This window comes from Rosa chinensis, chromosome 4 (genome assembly GCF_002994745.2).
Source record: "Rosa chinensis cultivar Old Blush chromosome 4, RchiOBHm-V2, whole genome shotgun sequence".
NCBI classification, from domain to species: domain Eukaryota; kingdom Viridiplantae; phylum Streptophyta; class Magnoliopsida; order Rosales; family Rosaceae; genus Rosa; species Rosa chinensis.
In genome coordinates, this window is record NC_037091.1 from 16,497,810 (window position 1) to 16,515,829 (window position 18,020).

The 18,020-nt window shown below is 39.3% G+C and overlaps 1 protein-coding gene and 1 long non-coding RNA gene across 2 annotated transcripts; both read right to left on the minus strand.

Moving 5' to 3' along the window:
• Positions 1-564: 564 nt before the first annotated feature.
• Positions 565-993, minus strand: LOC112198893. Its single transcript, XM_024339988.1, has one exon. It carries the CDS (start codon positions 991-993, stop codon positions 565-567), a length of 429 nt encoding a protein of 142 aa, XP_024195756.1.
• A 14,233-nt stretch (positions 994-15,226) lies between these two features.
• Positions 15,227-17,355, minus strand: LOC121052441. The gene is made up of 3 exons (XR_005809078.1): positions 17,084-17,355; positions 15,869-16,927; positions 15,227-15,756 (listed from the first exon to the last, which is right to left on the minus strand). It is a non-coding gene; the product is annotated as an uncharacterized LOC121052441 (long non-coding RNA).
• Between the last annotated feature and the right edge of the window lie 665 nt (positions 17,356-18,020).

The following is an 18,020-nucleotide window of genomic DNA, read 5'->3' on the forward strand; positions in this document are numbered from 1 at the left end:
CAACAAAGAAGGATGCATCATGCAATCTATCACCAACAACAATACTCTACAACAGGAAGTCACATGCAATAGTCTAACTACAGACATTAGGCAAACTGAACACAATACAAACATAATAGAAAGAGGTACACTAGCGTTATACATTACACTAACACGATATTTAAGGTTGATAGGGTACCTTCTATACCTGAGCTTTACTAACTAATAACTAACACACTAGCCTGCCCAAGGAGGCAACTGTCTCTGCTTTGTCCCTCGCCCACTACCTAAAGGCTGGGTACACTCTCTAGCGTAATGCCCTGTCTGGTCACATCTATAGCATGCCAAGCTCCTTGGCTTCAGGCACACTCTAGCAACATGACCCACCTCCTCGCAGTTGTAACATCTTAGGGGTGCCACCTGCCATATAGGTGTAGCCCTAATAGGTTCAACGGCTACTCCAGCTGGAACCTACTGATGAGTCCGCTGTCTCTTCCAAGACCTACCTCGATGACCCATCAAACTACTACTCTCATCCACCGTCTTCCCCTTTCCCTGGGCATTTCTCGAAGTCGTCAACTCATCCTAGTGAGTCTGGGTATCCTGCTCAAGAGCCATGGCCTTAGCTAAGATGAATGCTATAGTAGGTAGCTCCAGAAGTGCTACATTATGCCTGAGAGAAGCATTCAGCCCCCGTTGAAACTTCTTGGCCAAACTCAGAGCATCCCAAGGACTCAAAAATCGGTACAACTGTGAGAACTTCACCTCATTGTCCCTAACACTCATAGTTCCCTGAACTAGAGAGAGGAACTCCACCTCCAACTGCTCTATCACTGATGCTTGAAAGTACATCTCCTTGAAGAGTCTCACAAATCCCACCCATGTCATGGTCGACATATCTCTAGCCCTCTCCACGCACTCCCACCATACCTGTGCCTCATATTGGAACAGAAAAGTAACTATCTCCCTCTTATCATTGTCGATATAAACAACCATCCTAAAGTAATTCTCCATGTTCCTGATCCACTGATCAACCAACATGTGGTATGTACCCCCCTGAAATGGTAATGCTCCCAGCCTAGTAATCTTCCTCGCCAATATCATCAGACGAGTGGCATCTATCACATCCACCACAAGTGGAACAGGCACAACATACGATATCTCCACCTCCTCCTCATAGAACTCCTCCACAGGAGGGACCCTGCCTCTACCCCTAGCTCTGCCCCCTCCTCGGGGTCTCCCTCAGCCCCTAGCCATGCCTCTCAAAGGATCCATCACCTAAGGAGCATAGCACACTTGGTTAATACATGTATAAAACTTAAACACAAGCATAAGTCAAATACAAAGGTCATATTAACTAAGGCACTAATACAAGGAGGACACACATCCGCCAACAAAATCTTCTAAGTCTAACAAGAGTTCAATCAAGAGGTTCTCATTCCTCAAAAGGCTAAAAATCAAAAGAACATACAGAAAACTCCTACACTTCACCTACAGAGTCGACCAGTGCTCTGATGAATCAACACTCTAATGCACATCTAACACTCATACATACCTAATGACTATATCAATACTGAAGAGCATCAAATGGGGATCCGCTGCAGACTGGCCATCACTTGTGTAGTACTGATTATCACCAAATATGTACCTTACGCTCTGATACCAAACTGTCACGCCCCGAATTTTGGATAAAGAAATTCAAAATCCGAAATGCGATAACTCAACCAAATGTCCAGAAAACATAGAAAATTTTTTCAATTTAATCTAAGCAATAAAACAACCTAGCCCACAAATGTCAATACCGACTCGTTCTCTAGAGTCACATATTAAATCACCACGTGTTTACATAAACTCGAAAGCATCAAAGTAAATGTAAACGCTCACCAGAAGCATACTACAACACCAGTAAATAAAACAAACAAAATGGGTTCTAAACATGATACTACTGCGACGATAAGCTCGGCCTCAACCCTGGTTACCCTGACCTACAGGAAAAATCATACATCATGGAATAGTGCACCAGGTTGCAAAAACAAACTCGGTAAGCTTTTGCAAGCTCGTATGAGTAAACTCAAATAAAATTACTCAAAACAACACATGCATATAATTTCTCAGCTAGGTAAATTAAAGCAACAAAATTTAAATCCACAAAACACAACTGAACTTACAATCACACAAGGTAAAAATTAGTAAAATCCCTGCTAGAAAATTAGTTCAAAAGATCACCGAAAATCACACAAGTCAAATCATAGCAACTCCTGCATATAGTTTAGTTCAGGAGATTGCATTAAAATCAAACAATAGAAATGAGAAAGTAAAATAAATAAGGCAATCAAAAGACTCACACTGAATTCAAGAAACCACTCTTCCAACTCCAAATGAACGATCTCACAATATGACTCATTTTCAAAACTCAACATCCTTACCTCTTAAAGGTAACATACATCACTAAAGTGATAAAATCATATTTTTTCAACTCACACTATAATATGAAAATCAAGTCCCTCCTCGGACAATTAAAATAAAGAATTACACGCCACTGATTTTTAACACAAATAAAAATCGATATATAATCCTATAATTATATCGTTCAGTCATCAATACAAAATACCTGAAATCTTTTTCCCTTTTAACCAAGTACATACTGATGCCCTGATCCCTCAAAGTTAATATACACTAGCTCTCCACAGAGTTATATATTACACAAGCTTACGAATTAAACGTAAATGCTCCTTAGAGCTCACTACAAGCGGAAGTCTTAATAACGGTAAAGTCACAAAAATGGCTTACTATCGTAAAGCTGCTAGCACGCTACCTCAGATTCAGCCACGATTTCCCTGACCTACAGGATTAACCCCTACACCGTTTGAATGGTGCACGGGTTGTCACACAACAAACCCGGTAAGCTTTTGCAATCCTGTATGAGTAACTCAAAACAAAACACCACACAACACAAGCCAAAAACGAGGAAAACCTTTCAACTCGAGAATAAGGAAAACATACCATGTTTCCCAAAACAATACTCTTTTCCCAAAAGAAAACAACAAAAGTCATACCGTGACAAAATCATATAAATCGTTAACCTAACAATTCAAATATGATAAATCGATCCAACCTAGATAAAACAATAAATCGGTCCAACCTGGACAAAACAACAAATCGGTCCAACCTGGACAAAATAACAAATCAGTCCAACTTGGACAAAATATCAAATCATATCAATTGTTAACCTAATAGATCGAATATGAATCTTTGGTCCAACCTGGACAAAATATGTACCCAGGAGTCGTAAGTAACCTACTTAGATCCATGAGGTACGATGGCAAACAGACTAGAGCTCTAACTGAATCGTAACCTGTCATCCGGCCAAGGTTCAATCTTACGATATAACATTGCCATGAGGATATAACATGCAACCCCGGATCCTTAGGCTAACCTGACCCTCAGATCAAAACATTAAATCAAATCAAACCGAGAAATCACAACCTGTGACTCTCAATTCCTCAGACCACCGGTCGTCAGATTAAAACATTAAGCAACTCACACCAAATCTTGACATTTTCAAACAATAGAAATTCCAAATTCCTAAAACAATGTTTCTCGAAAAGTCAAGCCCAAAACAATAGAATGAAACCATCAATCCCTATTGCATAATTCACCCATCCACCCATAAGAATATACATATTTCAAGTGTGTGTGTATATATATATATATACATGGTCATTCACTCAGGAATGCCACTAATACCAACTATAGTTTGCAGTTAATAAATAACTCTCAAAACGATAAGGGTATTCCATTCGTAAATGAACCTTGTGAGATTACTCACCTCGAAACTCCCACTGTGTCTTCTATACAGAACCAAACTAACACTCACACCAACAACTAGTCCAAGAATACTTCGTCAAGTACCTAAGGAAAGTACAGCCTTGATTCAGTCACTGAAACACAAGGAATAACGTTCGAAACCCTAAATCGAACTGAAATTCCCAAAGTGACGCCAATTGAGGTGAAACCACATCCGAGACCACCCAATATCTCCGGAATACTTATACAATCGATATGTCAAAGTCACAAGTCGATCGGACGCTCAAATCGTCACGGAGCGAATCATCAAACGGTCTGAAACCGTAAAAATCACAATATATTCATACGATCTCCAAAAGTTGCATACAATATATTCATACGATCTCCAAAAGTTGCCTATTATATATAGAAACGCTCGTATCGACGAGTAGAAGATATATAATACCAGAAACTATCCCTCACATGGATGGAACGCCGCCACAGGCAGTGGTGGTGGTGCCGCCGTCGGGTCAAACTCGACCACCGGAAACTCAAGACCAACAAACATGATCATCATGAAGAGTAGAGCAACTTTCATACCTGGAGCTAAGCCTAGATCGGTCTAGATAGTCCTAGATCAAGCTTGCATGATCGACCAATCGATGTCGTCCGATCAAGCTCTAGATTCACTGTGCACCGCTGATCTCCAACCCTTGATCTTCCACTCCACACGCAAAATCGTCCTTCAAGGCGGGTATGAGGATGATCAAGAGGAGGAGGCGAACCTAGAACATTGAAGGTAAAGTGGCCGGAAATCGAAAAACCGGTCGGATCGCTATCGTACAACTGAGGTAGCCTTCGATCTCCTTCTGGGGTGCTCCACCGGTGAAACCAACACTAAGGGTCGACGGCAGAAGCTGAAGCGCGTCGGTCCAGGCCGGGTCGGCCACTGCTAGTGGCTGTAAAACGAAGATGGAGCCGGGTCAGGTCGGCCGGACTTCGTTGGGTCTGAGGAGAGTGAACGGAGAGTTTGGTTTCCGTTTTCGGAAACCCCTATTTATAGAATTTCCCAAACTTCAAACACTCATAACTTTCTCATACGAACTCCGATTCTCGCGTTCCACATGTCCACGAATTTGTATCGACACACTCTACAACTTTCGTGAAGGAGGTTTTCGGAGAATCTCAACATATAAAAAGTCAACCTTTACGCCCCCCCCGCCCCCCCCCCCCCCAAAGTCATACTTTCTGAATAAAAATTCGTCCGAAACACTTCCACTCCATCCACGAGCCACGAAACCGTCCAATAATCACAAAATTAATTCCGAAAAATCTTAGGAAAATAAATACGAATTTCCGGTGCATCACAAGAATACACCCCAAACTCTATTTTAAAAACATGTACTCATGAGTCGCAAGTAGCCTACTTGTTACCCCCCATGACGTATCATGATAGACAAACTAGAGCTCTAACTGAATTATAACCATAACCCGGCCAAGGGCATGGTTCCGATAACCAACCCTTGATCACTACTGTGACCCTCGATCTGTAGACCAAAACATTTAAAAAGTCACTCAAGTCTCAAAATGTTACATAACCTCACATGCTCTTCAAAACAATATACTTGACTGCAACAAAATATTGTTTTTGAATCTCAACTCCAATCTCCAAAAATAATATAGAAACCAACTGTGAGCCCCCGAAAATTTTGTTTAATTTTTAGAAGGCAATTTTTCGCCGATAAAATTTTTCCTGAAGGTGATTTAAGTGAAAGAATCGATTTCAAAAATTGTTTTGGTCTCGAGATCACAATTTGGGCCTTATAATTTAAGTTTGGGCCAAGGTCCTCCCTGGGGCCGAAAAAGATTACTAAAGTTTGTTGGGACAAAAGATTGTCGAAGCAAATATGAAAGTGAGACGAATTAAGTTGTAACAAAGTTTTGGATTTTGGGTTTTTGCGAAATCGAGTTTTGGGCCTAGGATGAAGTCGAGAAATAACTTAGGAAGTTTCCAACAAAAAATGAATAAATTAGAAGTTACGAGCCCAAAAACCTTAAAGCAAACAGCTAGGATAAATTCGTAATTTGACGCGAGGGTAGGATGGACTTTTCACACAAACTAAGAAAAAAAGGGTTAGAAAACCCTAGAGACCTCACAACTGTCCTCCCTCCTCTCCCAGCAGCGTTGCTCTCTCTCTCCCCTCTCTAACTTCTCCGAAATCACAGAGTCCGGCCACCACCTCTCGTCACTGCTACCACCAATGGAACCACAATCCAAATCTGACCAAAACCCAAGAGAAATCGCAGCCATACACCACCTCCAAACGTCGCACCCACTCCCCTAAAGCTGTGACTTCGCTACCTCTCTACCTCCATCGATTTCCGGCCACCATCTCACCACACCACCTCCACTAGTCGACGCAACACCCAAACCTGACCATAACCCGAGCCTTACCGTCGACATACACCTCATCCAGCCACTGCATGCGACCACCTAGCCGGAAAGGTTATTTCCGATCACTTTTTGCACTCACCGCCATCACCAATTGATCTAGACCAGGCCACTCACCCAAAGCCCAAAGCCTTTGCACCATCTGACGCTAGAAGACCACCGATGTTGGAGTATAGCCACTGCCCTTCCTTAATCTCCAACCCGGCCAAGAATCGAGCTTCAACACCTCCATAAACGAAGTCAAAGCTGCACTATCTTTTGAAACCCCAAAACTCCGACCTCTGACTCCGACCAGAGTCGCCACACGCGTTACACTCGCCGGTTATAGCCCGTGGATGACCAATCCACCGTGGACGTCGCCGTGAGCGCCACCAGCTTATCCTCTTCGTCTGGTAAGCTGGATTTTTATCCCTTCTCCTTAGTTGAGGCTTCTGGTTTGATCTAGATTGAAATCCCTAACTCTGTCATATAATTGGAATTGTGTGAGGTTTTGTGGAGTCCACAAATTTGGGATTTTTGGAGAGGAGGAGCTGTCGAGTTAGTTTCGAGTGAAATGGGAAATGGTAAGGATTATGTTCAGATTCTGTTTTGGAATGCAGAAATTATGCAATGGGTGGACTGTTAACTTTTTGTGCCTGTTAGGGAACAGAATGAATGATGATGGTGGAAATGCAGCCATGCTGAATAGAATCTCTGTGGAAAAGAAGAATGGTAAGGGTCTGGGTTTTTGGATCTATATTGTCGTGTGATGTTCATACTTGGTGGAATTCTGGTTTTCTGGACTATTTGTTATGATATCGATATGTGTTGGGAATTTAACATGGTAGTGGACAAGAATGAAATTGGTTGTATGTATAGACAGAGTTGGTTTTGTCAAATAAGAAGATGGATCTGTTATCAATATTTTTGGCAGTGTCATTCCACAAGTTGAACAAAGAGAAATTAATTTGGTGGTAATTGAGAAGCAAACCGATTTGTTAAAGGAAGTTAAGGAGTTTGAGTAAATGCAAATATTGACAGAAAATTGATGGTGAGGAAGTTAAGCTAGTAAGGTTCACAAATTGAATTACAATTAAAGAACTCGGGAATTACCATATCCCAAATGAGCAAAGAGAACAAAATCATTCGGGAATGGTAACTGTTATTTAATTGCTTAATGTAGAGATGCTAACTAAAGAAAGGTCAAAGTGTTAAATGTGATACCATATTTCAAATTATTCAAATGCCAATTCACTTGGATTATTTGGGAATGGTAAGTGTATTTATTACTTAAGAAAGGGACGCTAGACTATGGCATCGAATATTTAACCCGAACTATATTATTGAAAGAAGTATGATCACCATATCCCAAATGAGCTTACTATTCTAAGTGAGTTGTTCGGGAATGGTTTCTAATAATTATCGATCATGGGTTACTTGGTGAATTTTAAAGTGAGTTATGAATTAATTACTTATCGGATATAATTTTTGTTAAGGGACTCGAGCGTGTGCCCATGAAATTGGAGGAAGTATCGAAAGTCGGAAACGAAGCTAAGTTTGGGCGAACACTCCAATTCCAGGTAGGGTAAGCTGTCCCTTCCTTGTTAGAGGCTTTTCTATATGTGGAATGCTCTAGTATAATAATATGTTGCCTGCAAGTACGTTTTTGGTTGTTCATTAGTCGATGCCTTGTGATACCTGTGTTTTCATCACTGATACTTGTTGATTGTGAAAATTGAGGCTAGACTTGCATGTTGAGATACTGTACCCCTTGTATGTTTGTACTTGTGACTTGAAAGTGAATGGGACCTAGATGCGTAGATTCCTAGGGATCCCACGGTGTCGATAACTGTGAATCTCCGGAGGGGGCCGTGCTCCTATGTTTGTCGAGGAAGGGTGAGTGCAGACAATGAACCAGTCATAGGAGACTCAGGGCCAGGAAATGGACACTTTCGCTACCTTTCGCTACTTGTAGTCACAAGGACTACAGAGTAGTTGGCTGGTTCTCAAAGGATGACGAACGGGTCGGTCACCGATTTGTTTTAGTTTAGCCGGCAGGTAAGTATCTTGGAGCTCCAAATTGTGTGAAGCATATTGCATATGTTTTATAAAAGAAAATAAATGTTTGGTCGGCCCCTACTGGGCATGCGAGGACAAAAGCTCACCCTTACAATAGTGTGCAGATTTGAGCACGTGGTCGGGGAGCGTACAGGGGAGGCACATGGCTTGGCTTGGCGTATTCTTCTTAACATTATTAAAAGAAGGTTTTGACCCCTTATCAGATTTTGAAGTAGCTCATTTATTTACTTTTTATTTATTTCCTACTCGTTTACCAAAACTTCAAGAGGCCCGTAACCCTGGGGTGCGTCTCTCGCATTTTTAGTTACTTAGTGATTTGTTTTCCAAATTGGGCTCCGATTGTAAGCCCAAAACCCATAGCCCATTTCAAATTTTGCTTTTGAAAATATGTTGTTCGGTTGCTAGAATGAATTGTCTAAGAAAGTGTTTTGTAAACCAACAATCTAAACCCAAAAGGCCTTGCGATTTCGGGTTGATGAGTTATCGGGATGTTATTTGTGACATGTCGGTTTCTCATCGGCTCGAGGTCGCGGCGCTGTGGGACCCCCCCTCTCGGGTCACTACACCAACATTAAAAATATTTTTTTCACATTTTAAATCACCAACATAAATTGATATGTAAAAACTCTCAATTACAAAATGTCAACCATATAATTGTTTAAATTCAAACGAACCAAAATTCATTCATTTCCTTAGAAAATTAAATCACAACGATAGCAACATCGAACTCACAAAACATGTTAAATCCACTTCATTACACAACTACACCAATATATATATTCCACATAAATAAATACACACACACACACACGTAGTCACCCACTCAGGAATTCTGCTAATACCAATGATAGTTCACAAATACAAAATCGGTGAAAAAATTATTTTTATAATAAAACTTCATTTTACTTACCTATGAACAGTTGACGATCAAGTTCATATAATTTAGAATAGATATTTATTTCCGAAAACGATTTCACAACTTAATAAATAATTTCGAATAATAAAGTAACTCCGTTCATAAATAAACCCCGTGAGATTTACTCACCTTCAAATCTCATTGCATCTTCTCTTACAGCCGAGATAAAGTATAAAACACTCTCCGTCAATCACTTAAGTAAAATAAGGTCTTAACTCAGTACACGATTAAAACGAAAGTGGTTATGGTTTGAACCGAGCATTTGAACCCAAAACCGAAGATTTCGTCAATCGAGACAAAACTTTCACCAAGACATTTGAAGGTCCTCGAAACACTTATAGGATCAATTACTCAAAATTATAAGACGATCCAACGGTCGGATCCTCAGGGATCGCAAACCGAGAAAATCAAAATTACGTAAATCTAGCATGCTTCGAAAAATCACAATATGACCCATGATATATCAACAAGCTTGTATCGATGAGTAGGTGACAACTATGAAAACAGAATAAACGATAAACTTGGTCGGATACAGCACCACGCGCCATCAGAGACCCCCAAAATTGGGTCACAATATCGATGCCAAAATCTTCCCCACAACATGTATAACAACTTTCACACTATATTGAAGTCAGATTGTAAGCCAATTGGTCGGAATTCACCTCGAAAGGAAAGGGGCCGATTGAAACCCTAGAATTTCAAATCCAAAATTCGATCTCCACACTTCGATTCGTTGCAAGCCGCTTGGAGGGAAGCATTTATGTCATCTGGGTTCCAAAAGCCTTCAAGAATCGTCGCTTGAGGTGGCCGGAATCGTGAGAACTCACGCTTGGTCGAAAATCGTGCTGCCACCTTCTTCTCCTCCTTGCTACACCTTGTAGCACCCAAATCGCGCCACCAAAACACCACAGACTTGAAGAGGGAGGAGAGACGAAGCGAACAGGAGCAATTGCGTGGCCAATGGTGGCCGAACGACGGAGATATCGCCGGACAAAAATCTCCGGCTATTTCTGGTAGGGGAGAGAGAAAATGGAGCTCGATTTCTATTTTAGGAAAGTTAGGGTTTTCTGAAAAATTACCCAAATTTTTCTATTTATCCCAAAAAGGAATCTTCTTCCAAATACCATAACTTCCGCATACGATCACCGATTTTCATGTTCCACATATCCACGAACTCGTATCGACGCGCTCTACGACTTTCGTGAAGAAAATTTCACATAATCCAAATGCATAAAAAGTCAACCCTTGAATCGGAGCATTTCGAGATAAATAATTGTTCAAAATACTTCTGCTTTACCTTCGAACCACGAAAGCGTACTAAAGAACACTTTCTTAATTTCAAGAAATTTCAAGAATTTAGTAACTAATTTTCGGGGTATTACAACATAGACTAGGAAAAAAAAAAACCTATTAGGTCCTCAAAAAAATGTAGGGTTGTAATGAAAATAAATTAAACTTAAATTAAATAGTAGCTTATGGCCTACAAGAAGTTGCGGTAATACCACGGAAGTACCTAGAATAGGTCCATTCATTCTACGTGTCTTGCTCACTTATTCTAAAGCAAGCTTATAGTACTATGAATAAAACATTGCATAATACATAGGCAAAAGCACACAAAGTGCATAGACTAGAAAAAACAAAAACCTATTAGGTCCCCCAAAAAATGTAGGGTTGTAATGAAAATAAATTAAACAGCCGCTTATGGCCTACAAGAAGTTATGGTAATACCATGGTGGTACATAGGATAGGTCAATTCATTTGACGTTTCTTGCTCACTTATTCTAAAGCAAGCTTATAGTACTATGACTAAAACATTGCATAATACATAGGCAAAAGCACACAAAGTGTATAGACTAGGAAAAACAAAAACCTATTAGGCCCCCAAAAAAATGTAGGGTTGTAATGAAAATATATTAAACTTGAATTAAACAGCAGCCTATGGCCTACAAGAAGTTAAGGTAATACCACAGTGGTACATATGACAGGTCCATTCATTTGATGTGTCTTGCTCACTTATTCTAAAGCAAGCTTATAGTACTATGACTAAAACATTGCATAATACATAAGCAAAAGCACACAAAGCGCATAGACTATGAAAAACAAAAACCTATTAGATCCCCTAAAAAATTTAGGGTTATAATGAAAATAAATTAAAATTAATGTTCTGTTGAAAACTAATATGTGACTCTTTTTTCAAGGATAAGATTGTAAAATTACTTTTTTTTCCCCCTTTTTTTGTAATATGACTTATTTTCACTTATATTGTGACCATAAAAAATGAGATAATTAAAAATAAACTTTAAACTTCTATTAAAAATATGAATGATAAGAAGAAAAAAATTACGCAAGTTTTGATAAACTTTTGGTTTTAATGTCGTATAGTTTGTCCAAAAAAAATATTTTATAATTTTACTTGAAATGTTTTGTTTGTATATATAAAACAAATTAATTTTTTATGAGAACTTGTTTTAAATTTTTATTTTCATAAGAGGGTAGAGATATATTTTAATTTCTATTTTTAATTGAACTTCTATTTTATTAACATATTAATTGACCAAAATATTATTTAGGATTTTTTAGTAAACCAAATTATTTAAATGAGTATTTTCGTCAAACTACTCTTGAATATAGATCATGTGCTTTGCACGTGTCAGTTTTTAATGGAACATTAACCAAAGTTAGTGATAGGTACCATTTGAAACGAAATCAAAATGTTCGGGTACTAGTTGTGATCAAAATTGAAGTTCAGATACCATCGATAAGATAGCGGATAAGTTCAGGTACCATTTGTAATAATAACCTCAAATTAAATTAAATTTAAACAGCAGCTTATGGCCTACAGAGAATCCAAGCGAAGGCTCAAAGCCCAATGCAGGTCCAGCCTCCACACTTCTCAGTGCCACCAATTCGTGCACACTGCGATCTGTGATGATTGCTGCGCCCGCCGCTGCAACCACCAACACATCGCGATCAATCCAAGAACACCACCTTGATGTCACCACCATGAGACCCGAACGAAGGCCCAAACAAACTTCTTCGACTCCCATTTAGGATAGGTACCCTACATACCCTTCCGCTGCCACCCACAGACAGACAAAAAGTTGTGGTAATACCACTGTGGTACATACGATAGGTCCATTCATTCGACGTATCTTGCTCACTTATTCTAAAGCAAGCTTATAGTACTATGACTAAAAAATTGCATAATACAAAGGCAAAAGCGCACAAAATGCATAGACTAGGAAAAACAAAAACCTATTAGGTCCCCTAAAAAATGTAGGTTTGTAATGAAAATAAATTAAACTTAAATTAAACAGCAGATTATGGCCTACAAGAAGTTATGGTAATACCATAGTGGTATGTAGGATAAGTCCATTCATTCGACGTGTATTGCTCACTTATTCTAAAGCAAACTTATGGTACTATGACTAAAACATTGCATAATACATAGGCAAAAACACACAAAGTGCACAGACCAGGAAAAACAAAAACCTATTAGGTCCCCCAAAAAATGTAGGGTTGTAATGAAAATAAATTAAAACTAAATTAAACAGCAGCTTATGGCCTACAGAGAATCCATGCCAAGGCTCAAAGCCCAATGCAGGTCCAGCCTCCATACTTCTCAGTGCCTCCGATTCGTGCATATTGCGATCTGTGACGACCGCTGCGCCCGCTGCTGCAACAACCAACACATCACGATCAATCCAGGAACACCACCTTGACGTGCCACCAGGAGACCCAAACGAAGGCCCAAACAAACTTCTTCGACTCCCATTTAGGATAGGTACCCTAGTTGCACAACGTGAAGACTCCGGCTAGTAAGGTCGATCTGTGTTAAAGTCCTTGTTTCAAAGGCAGAGAGAACCCCGCAGTAGAGATAGATCCTTCCTCGGCCCACAATCAATTGATCATAAGTCAGATCGGCGCAAGATCTATGAACAGAACAAAACCTCGATTGATCTTTTGGCAGCGAATTGGCACGTCTGCGAACATGTTACCGATCCAGAAGGACACGTGTAAGCCTAGGAAACCCTCAACCCAGTGACACATATCCAAGACGATTTTTGAGTGAATAGGAGCATCTTCAACTGGACCCGACACCAACTCCATATGCATCAACCTCCGACCTCGAAAATCTACCTAACCAATTAAGCAAGTCAATGATTCATGGAAAGACTTGAACCAAGAGTGGCTCGATCTCCACTCCTATACTACTATTCCCATGCCTCTACTACTGGTAATTCTGAATCATGCACGTTTTGAGTGAACTTCTATACAAGAATGAAGAGTGTTCACTCATCCTAAAATATTGCTCAAGGATTTTGTAGTTTCTCTCTTTATCGAGCTTATGCCTGTATAATTAAACCTAAAAGGTTGGACTTGTTCAATCTTTCTGTTTGGTATAGAATAAAAGTCTCCTCAAGCAGTGGCAGATGTAGGAGTTTTTCTTAAGGAAAGACTCAAACAAAGTAGTAGTTTAAACCCTAGAACAAGGCGCCTCTCTCTTTCGTCAATAGTTAGGGCTTTCCCTCATCGACAACTCCTCTCGTACTGCGGCGCCTCACCATCACAGCTGGCCTTTGGTCATGCTGGTGTTGTAGGGGTCTTGTTGCCTGACGGGTGATTTGGGTTTTTCTATTGCAGGTTTTTGGTTCTGAGATGGTCAAGGTCGGAGGTCGATGCAGATGGAGTTGGTATCTGGTCCAGTTGAAGATGCTCCTTGAGCAATGTTTTAGGATGAGTGAACACATCTTCATTCTTGTATAGAAGTTTACTCAAACGTGCATGATTCAGAATTACCAGCAGTAGAGGCATGGGAATAGTTGTATTAGAGTGGAGATCGAGCCACTCTTGGTTCATATCTTTCCATGCATGAATCATTGACTTCCTGTGACGCTGTATTGATTCCTGTAGCATTCCACTGATGAGGCATGGTGTTCTCTCTTTTGCTCAAACTATGTAGATGGCTAGATGCAGTTATAAGATGGATTCGTATGCATATAGAACTTATTCTAGTTTTTAGCAAGTGCATGCTATGCACACATAAATTAAAAGTACCTTGTGGCCAACCATGTCATTCAGGATTTTGAAAATTACAGATGTAGCCAGTGGCAGATCCAGGATTCAAACCTTGGGCGGGCTTGGGTTTCTTAACAATTTTTTTTTTTTTGGTGCTGGCACTACTAGAATACACCAATTCAATGAAGGATTCAATAACCAAACTATAATTAAGCTAAAGAAATTAAACAAAAGAATACTAACAGCTCATACAGCTGGACCAGCAATCTTGTTAAACAAATTAATCAAACTATAATTGAGCAAACATTATACACAATTGCATCACCGAAGTGTCCCTATACTGTAAAACCTACATACTAAAACACCAACAAGTATTTATCAGATGCCATCAATAGCATTTTACTGATTACCACCAATCAGTGACATGAGAGGTCCTCCATGGATCCTCTACTCCGGAATTTTAAAGTCAAAGCTCTTTATCCCATCACTGCTTCCAACACCAGTTCCATACCCATTTCTCTCTTTCTTCTCAGAACTCAATGACTAACTCCATAAGGTTAGACATCTTTTAATCTAATAAATCAAACTATAATCAATTAATCAAAGTATCAAACCAACTAACCAAGCTCGGAGCCTCAGTCATCTTCTAATCAAAAGAACAACACAGCGCCACAGTCATCAATTAATCAAAGTATCTAAGTATCAAACCAAGTAACACAAGAACAAGAGTAGCAAAACTGCAGAACCCAAGTAACAAAAGAAAATCCCAAAGAAAAAGAGTTTACCCCATTAGCATGAACCACGACTCTATGAAGGTAAATGATATGCGATTGAAGAAACAATTATGATCGTCTATGCCCAAGGCTTGGCTCATGTGTCTGAGATTTGCCCCAAATTGAACTCAACATCAATTCTTAACCCTAAAATTTGCCCCAAATTCAATTGATTGAATTGAACACATACTTACAATTTCAGGAATTAAAACAGATTGTATTTGAGTCTGGAATTAAGGCCTTTTAAGAAGAAGAAGAAGAAGAGATGGACCAATTAAGGTCTGAGTCTCTGAGAGAACATGAGAGGCTAAGAGCTAAAAAGTTTGACTGAGAGTTCGGCAGTTTCAAGCTTGGTACTTTCGAGTGGGCTTGACAATGCCAATATACAATTCTTTGTAAGTATACATCTAATTTTTTTTTGAAGCTCAAAAATCTCGGACGGGCTTGAGCCCGCCCCAGTCTGTACCTAGATCCGCCCCTGGATGTAGCCTTTAAAATATTGGGGTCATTAAACACCCAATCCATGGAGTCTTTTGTATGGAGAGCTTGCGCGCTGTCGTTGCCATCGTAAAGAAGGCATTGCCTTCAACCATTTATGGCTTCATGGAAGTAAGCATTAACTTCAAATTGAATTGCGAACGAATATTCAAGTTCAAGGTAGACTCCCAAAGGGCAAAATAATTATCATGTCTCTTACGAAAAGTAGATTTTTTTTATTTTTTTTTGAATAAACGAAAAGTAGCTTGTTTACAATGTCCAAGTCCTTCCACCACCTGAAAATAATTACAAATATTTATATAAAGAAGTAGTAACATATTGTAAGCACTAATAGGTACGTAACTGATCAAAATAGTAAGTTAACCTTGTAATATATATATCACTTACAAGTTCATTCTGATGGATTCTTTGCACACGGTGGAAATTGAGTCGGCAGAATTTCAGTGTGAATCATCACTGTGTGATGATGACCTTTACTCTACTGATCTCCGTCTTCGATTGCTTAGACAACGAGGGCTGCAATTGTTCAAAAAAGACAACGAGCTAGGCTACAACTACTTTTCCTGTACGTGCGGTAAATTTGTATTCTTTCTTTCATTAATTTCTAATAGCACTATATAAAATAACTTTTATCTATTTACTAGACAGATTGCTTTGTACGTACGTTCGCATGTTAACTGGTTATATCATATTGCTGTCTAAAGCATTATTGGTTGGTAATATACATGTAGATATATTCAACAAGTTCAAGGAAACTAAATGGACATTTAAGGAAATTCTTATGATCGAGCGATGGCTATCAACTCTGTACGATCGAAGTAATATATGCCTTGCTTCTTTCCTTGGAAAGCTCTTCCAAAGTGGCTGATATAAGTCATTAGTTACTGGTTTCAATGACGGGGAGGTCAAACGGTGTGCTGTAGACTCGAGAAGAGTCCTGGTGAAGTACAGTGCCTCATATATCAAGTACGTCTTCTCCATGAACCCTAAGATGAGTGGCTTCGTACAAAGTTGATAGTCCTACTACATCGCTCATAAGAAATTCCTTAACTGTCCCATGACTTTCCTTGAACATACGTACATAACAATCTATATAGAAAACAGAATAATTTTGTACAGTGCTATTAGAAATTAATGAAAGAAAGAATGACAAATTTACCACAGAGAACGTTATAGCCTTATTGTCTAAGCAATCGAAAACGGGGAGCGATAGTGTAATGATAATCATCATTTTCCAGAACTTCACTGCCGTAAGAACTGTTGTAGATTTGTTTCAATATTTCATTGATCTCATTTTCAGAATGGTAGGACATGCCTAAACGAGTAAACGCTGCTTGTTTTCAATCATGTCAAATCTTTCTGAAGCTTGTTAACTGGAGCCATTAGCATCCTTTTCACTTCTTCTTTCAGTTCTTGGATATGTTGCTCAAGTTTGATGTCAACTTCCTACAGCAAATTGAAGAAAAGGGACAAACGGTAAGTACCATGGCATTTAGTCACTATTGGTTTATATTACTGGAAATTAACTAATAGCTAGAATAAGAAACATATACATGTATATAATATTGGGTTTGTTGTATCATATATCTTAATTGTAATTACCATAGAAGCGGCATATGAGAGAAAATGGTCACCCCAAATGGTTGGAGCATAATTAGCTGAAACGTCGCTTAACATCAAAAGCGGCATACGTTTGGGCTTTGAGCTTAAGCTGCTAAAACTTGAAGAGGCATATTATTTTCCAATAATACCAAATCTGGACACAGGCCTTAATCTGGCGTGATCAAGATGAGCTAGGAGGAGTTCAGCTTATGCTGCGGCCAAGCTTGCAAAACAGAGGTTAACCTCGGATGAATGGGTGAATCAACCCCAAACCTCTCTTCTTCTTCTTCTTTTTCTGTTCTAATTAAGGAATGACGGGCTCCCTTTCCCTCTTTTATAGGACGCGGATCCTCTCCTAACCTAACTATCAACCTAAGTTACTTAAGCTTTTGAAGAGGTAATGCCACATGGCTAATATGAGATCCAATGGTCCACAACTAACCCACGTAATTTTTCTCTCATTTTTTAAAAATTTTATTTTGTCTTTTTCCTGATAAAGTAATATGGAGTTCACATTCAAAACCAATTGGCAATGAATGGAGTGGCCCAAACTCTTATAAGCTCATAAGGAAGGTTATATTTTTCCAATGTGGGAGTTAAATTTTTTCACATTCTCAACACGCCCCCGCACGTGTGGCAATTTCTCAAGCCATACACGTGGACAAGTTATATTGGGTGACGGTGAACATGTGTGACCATCGTTGAAACCAAATATGTGGGTAGCCCGCTCTGATACCATGATAAAGTAATCTGGGATTCACATCCAAAACCAATTGGTAATGAATGGAGTGACCCAAACCCTTATAAGCTCATAAGGAAGGTTATTTTTTTCCAATGTGGGAGTTATATTTTTTCACATTCTCAACATTCCCAACCTTTCTCTTTTCTCTGTACTTCATTCTTACTTTCGTTCTCTCTCTTCTTCTTTTTGTTCTTC

What these genes read in the sequence shown, in the direction of transcription:
- LOC112198893 (XM_024339988.1), bottom strand. Translation starts at nt 993, where the DNA reads ATGGAGAATTACTTTAGGATGGTTGTTTATATCGACAATGATAAGAGG.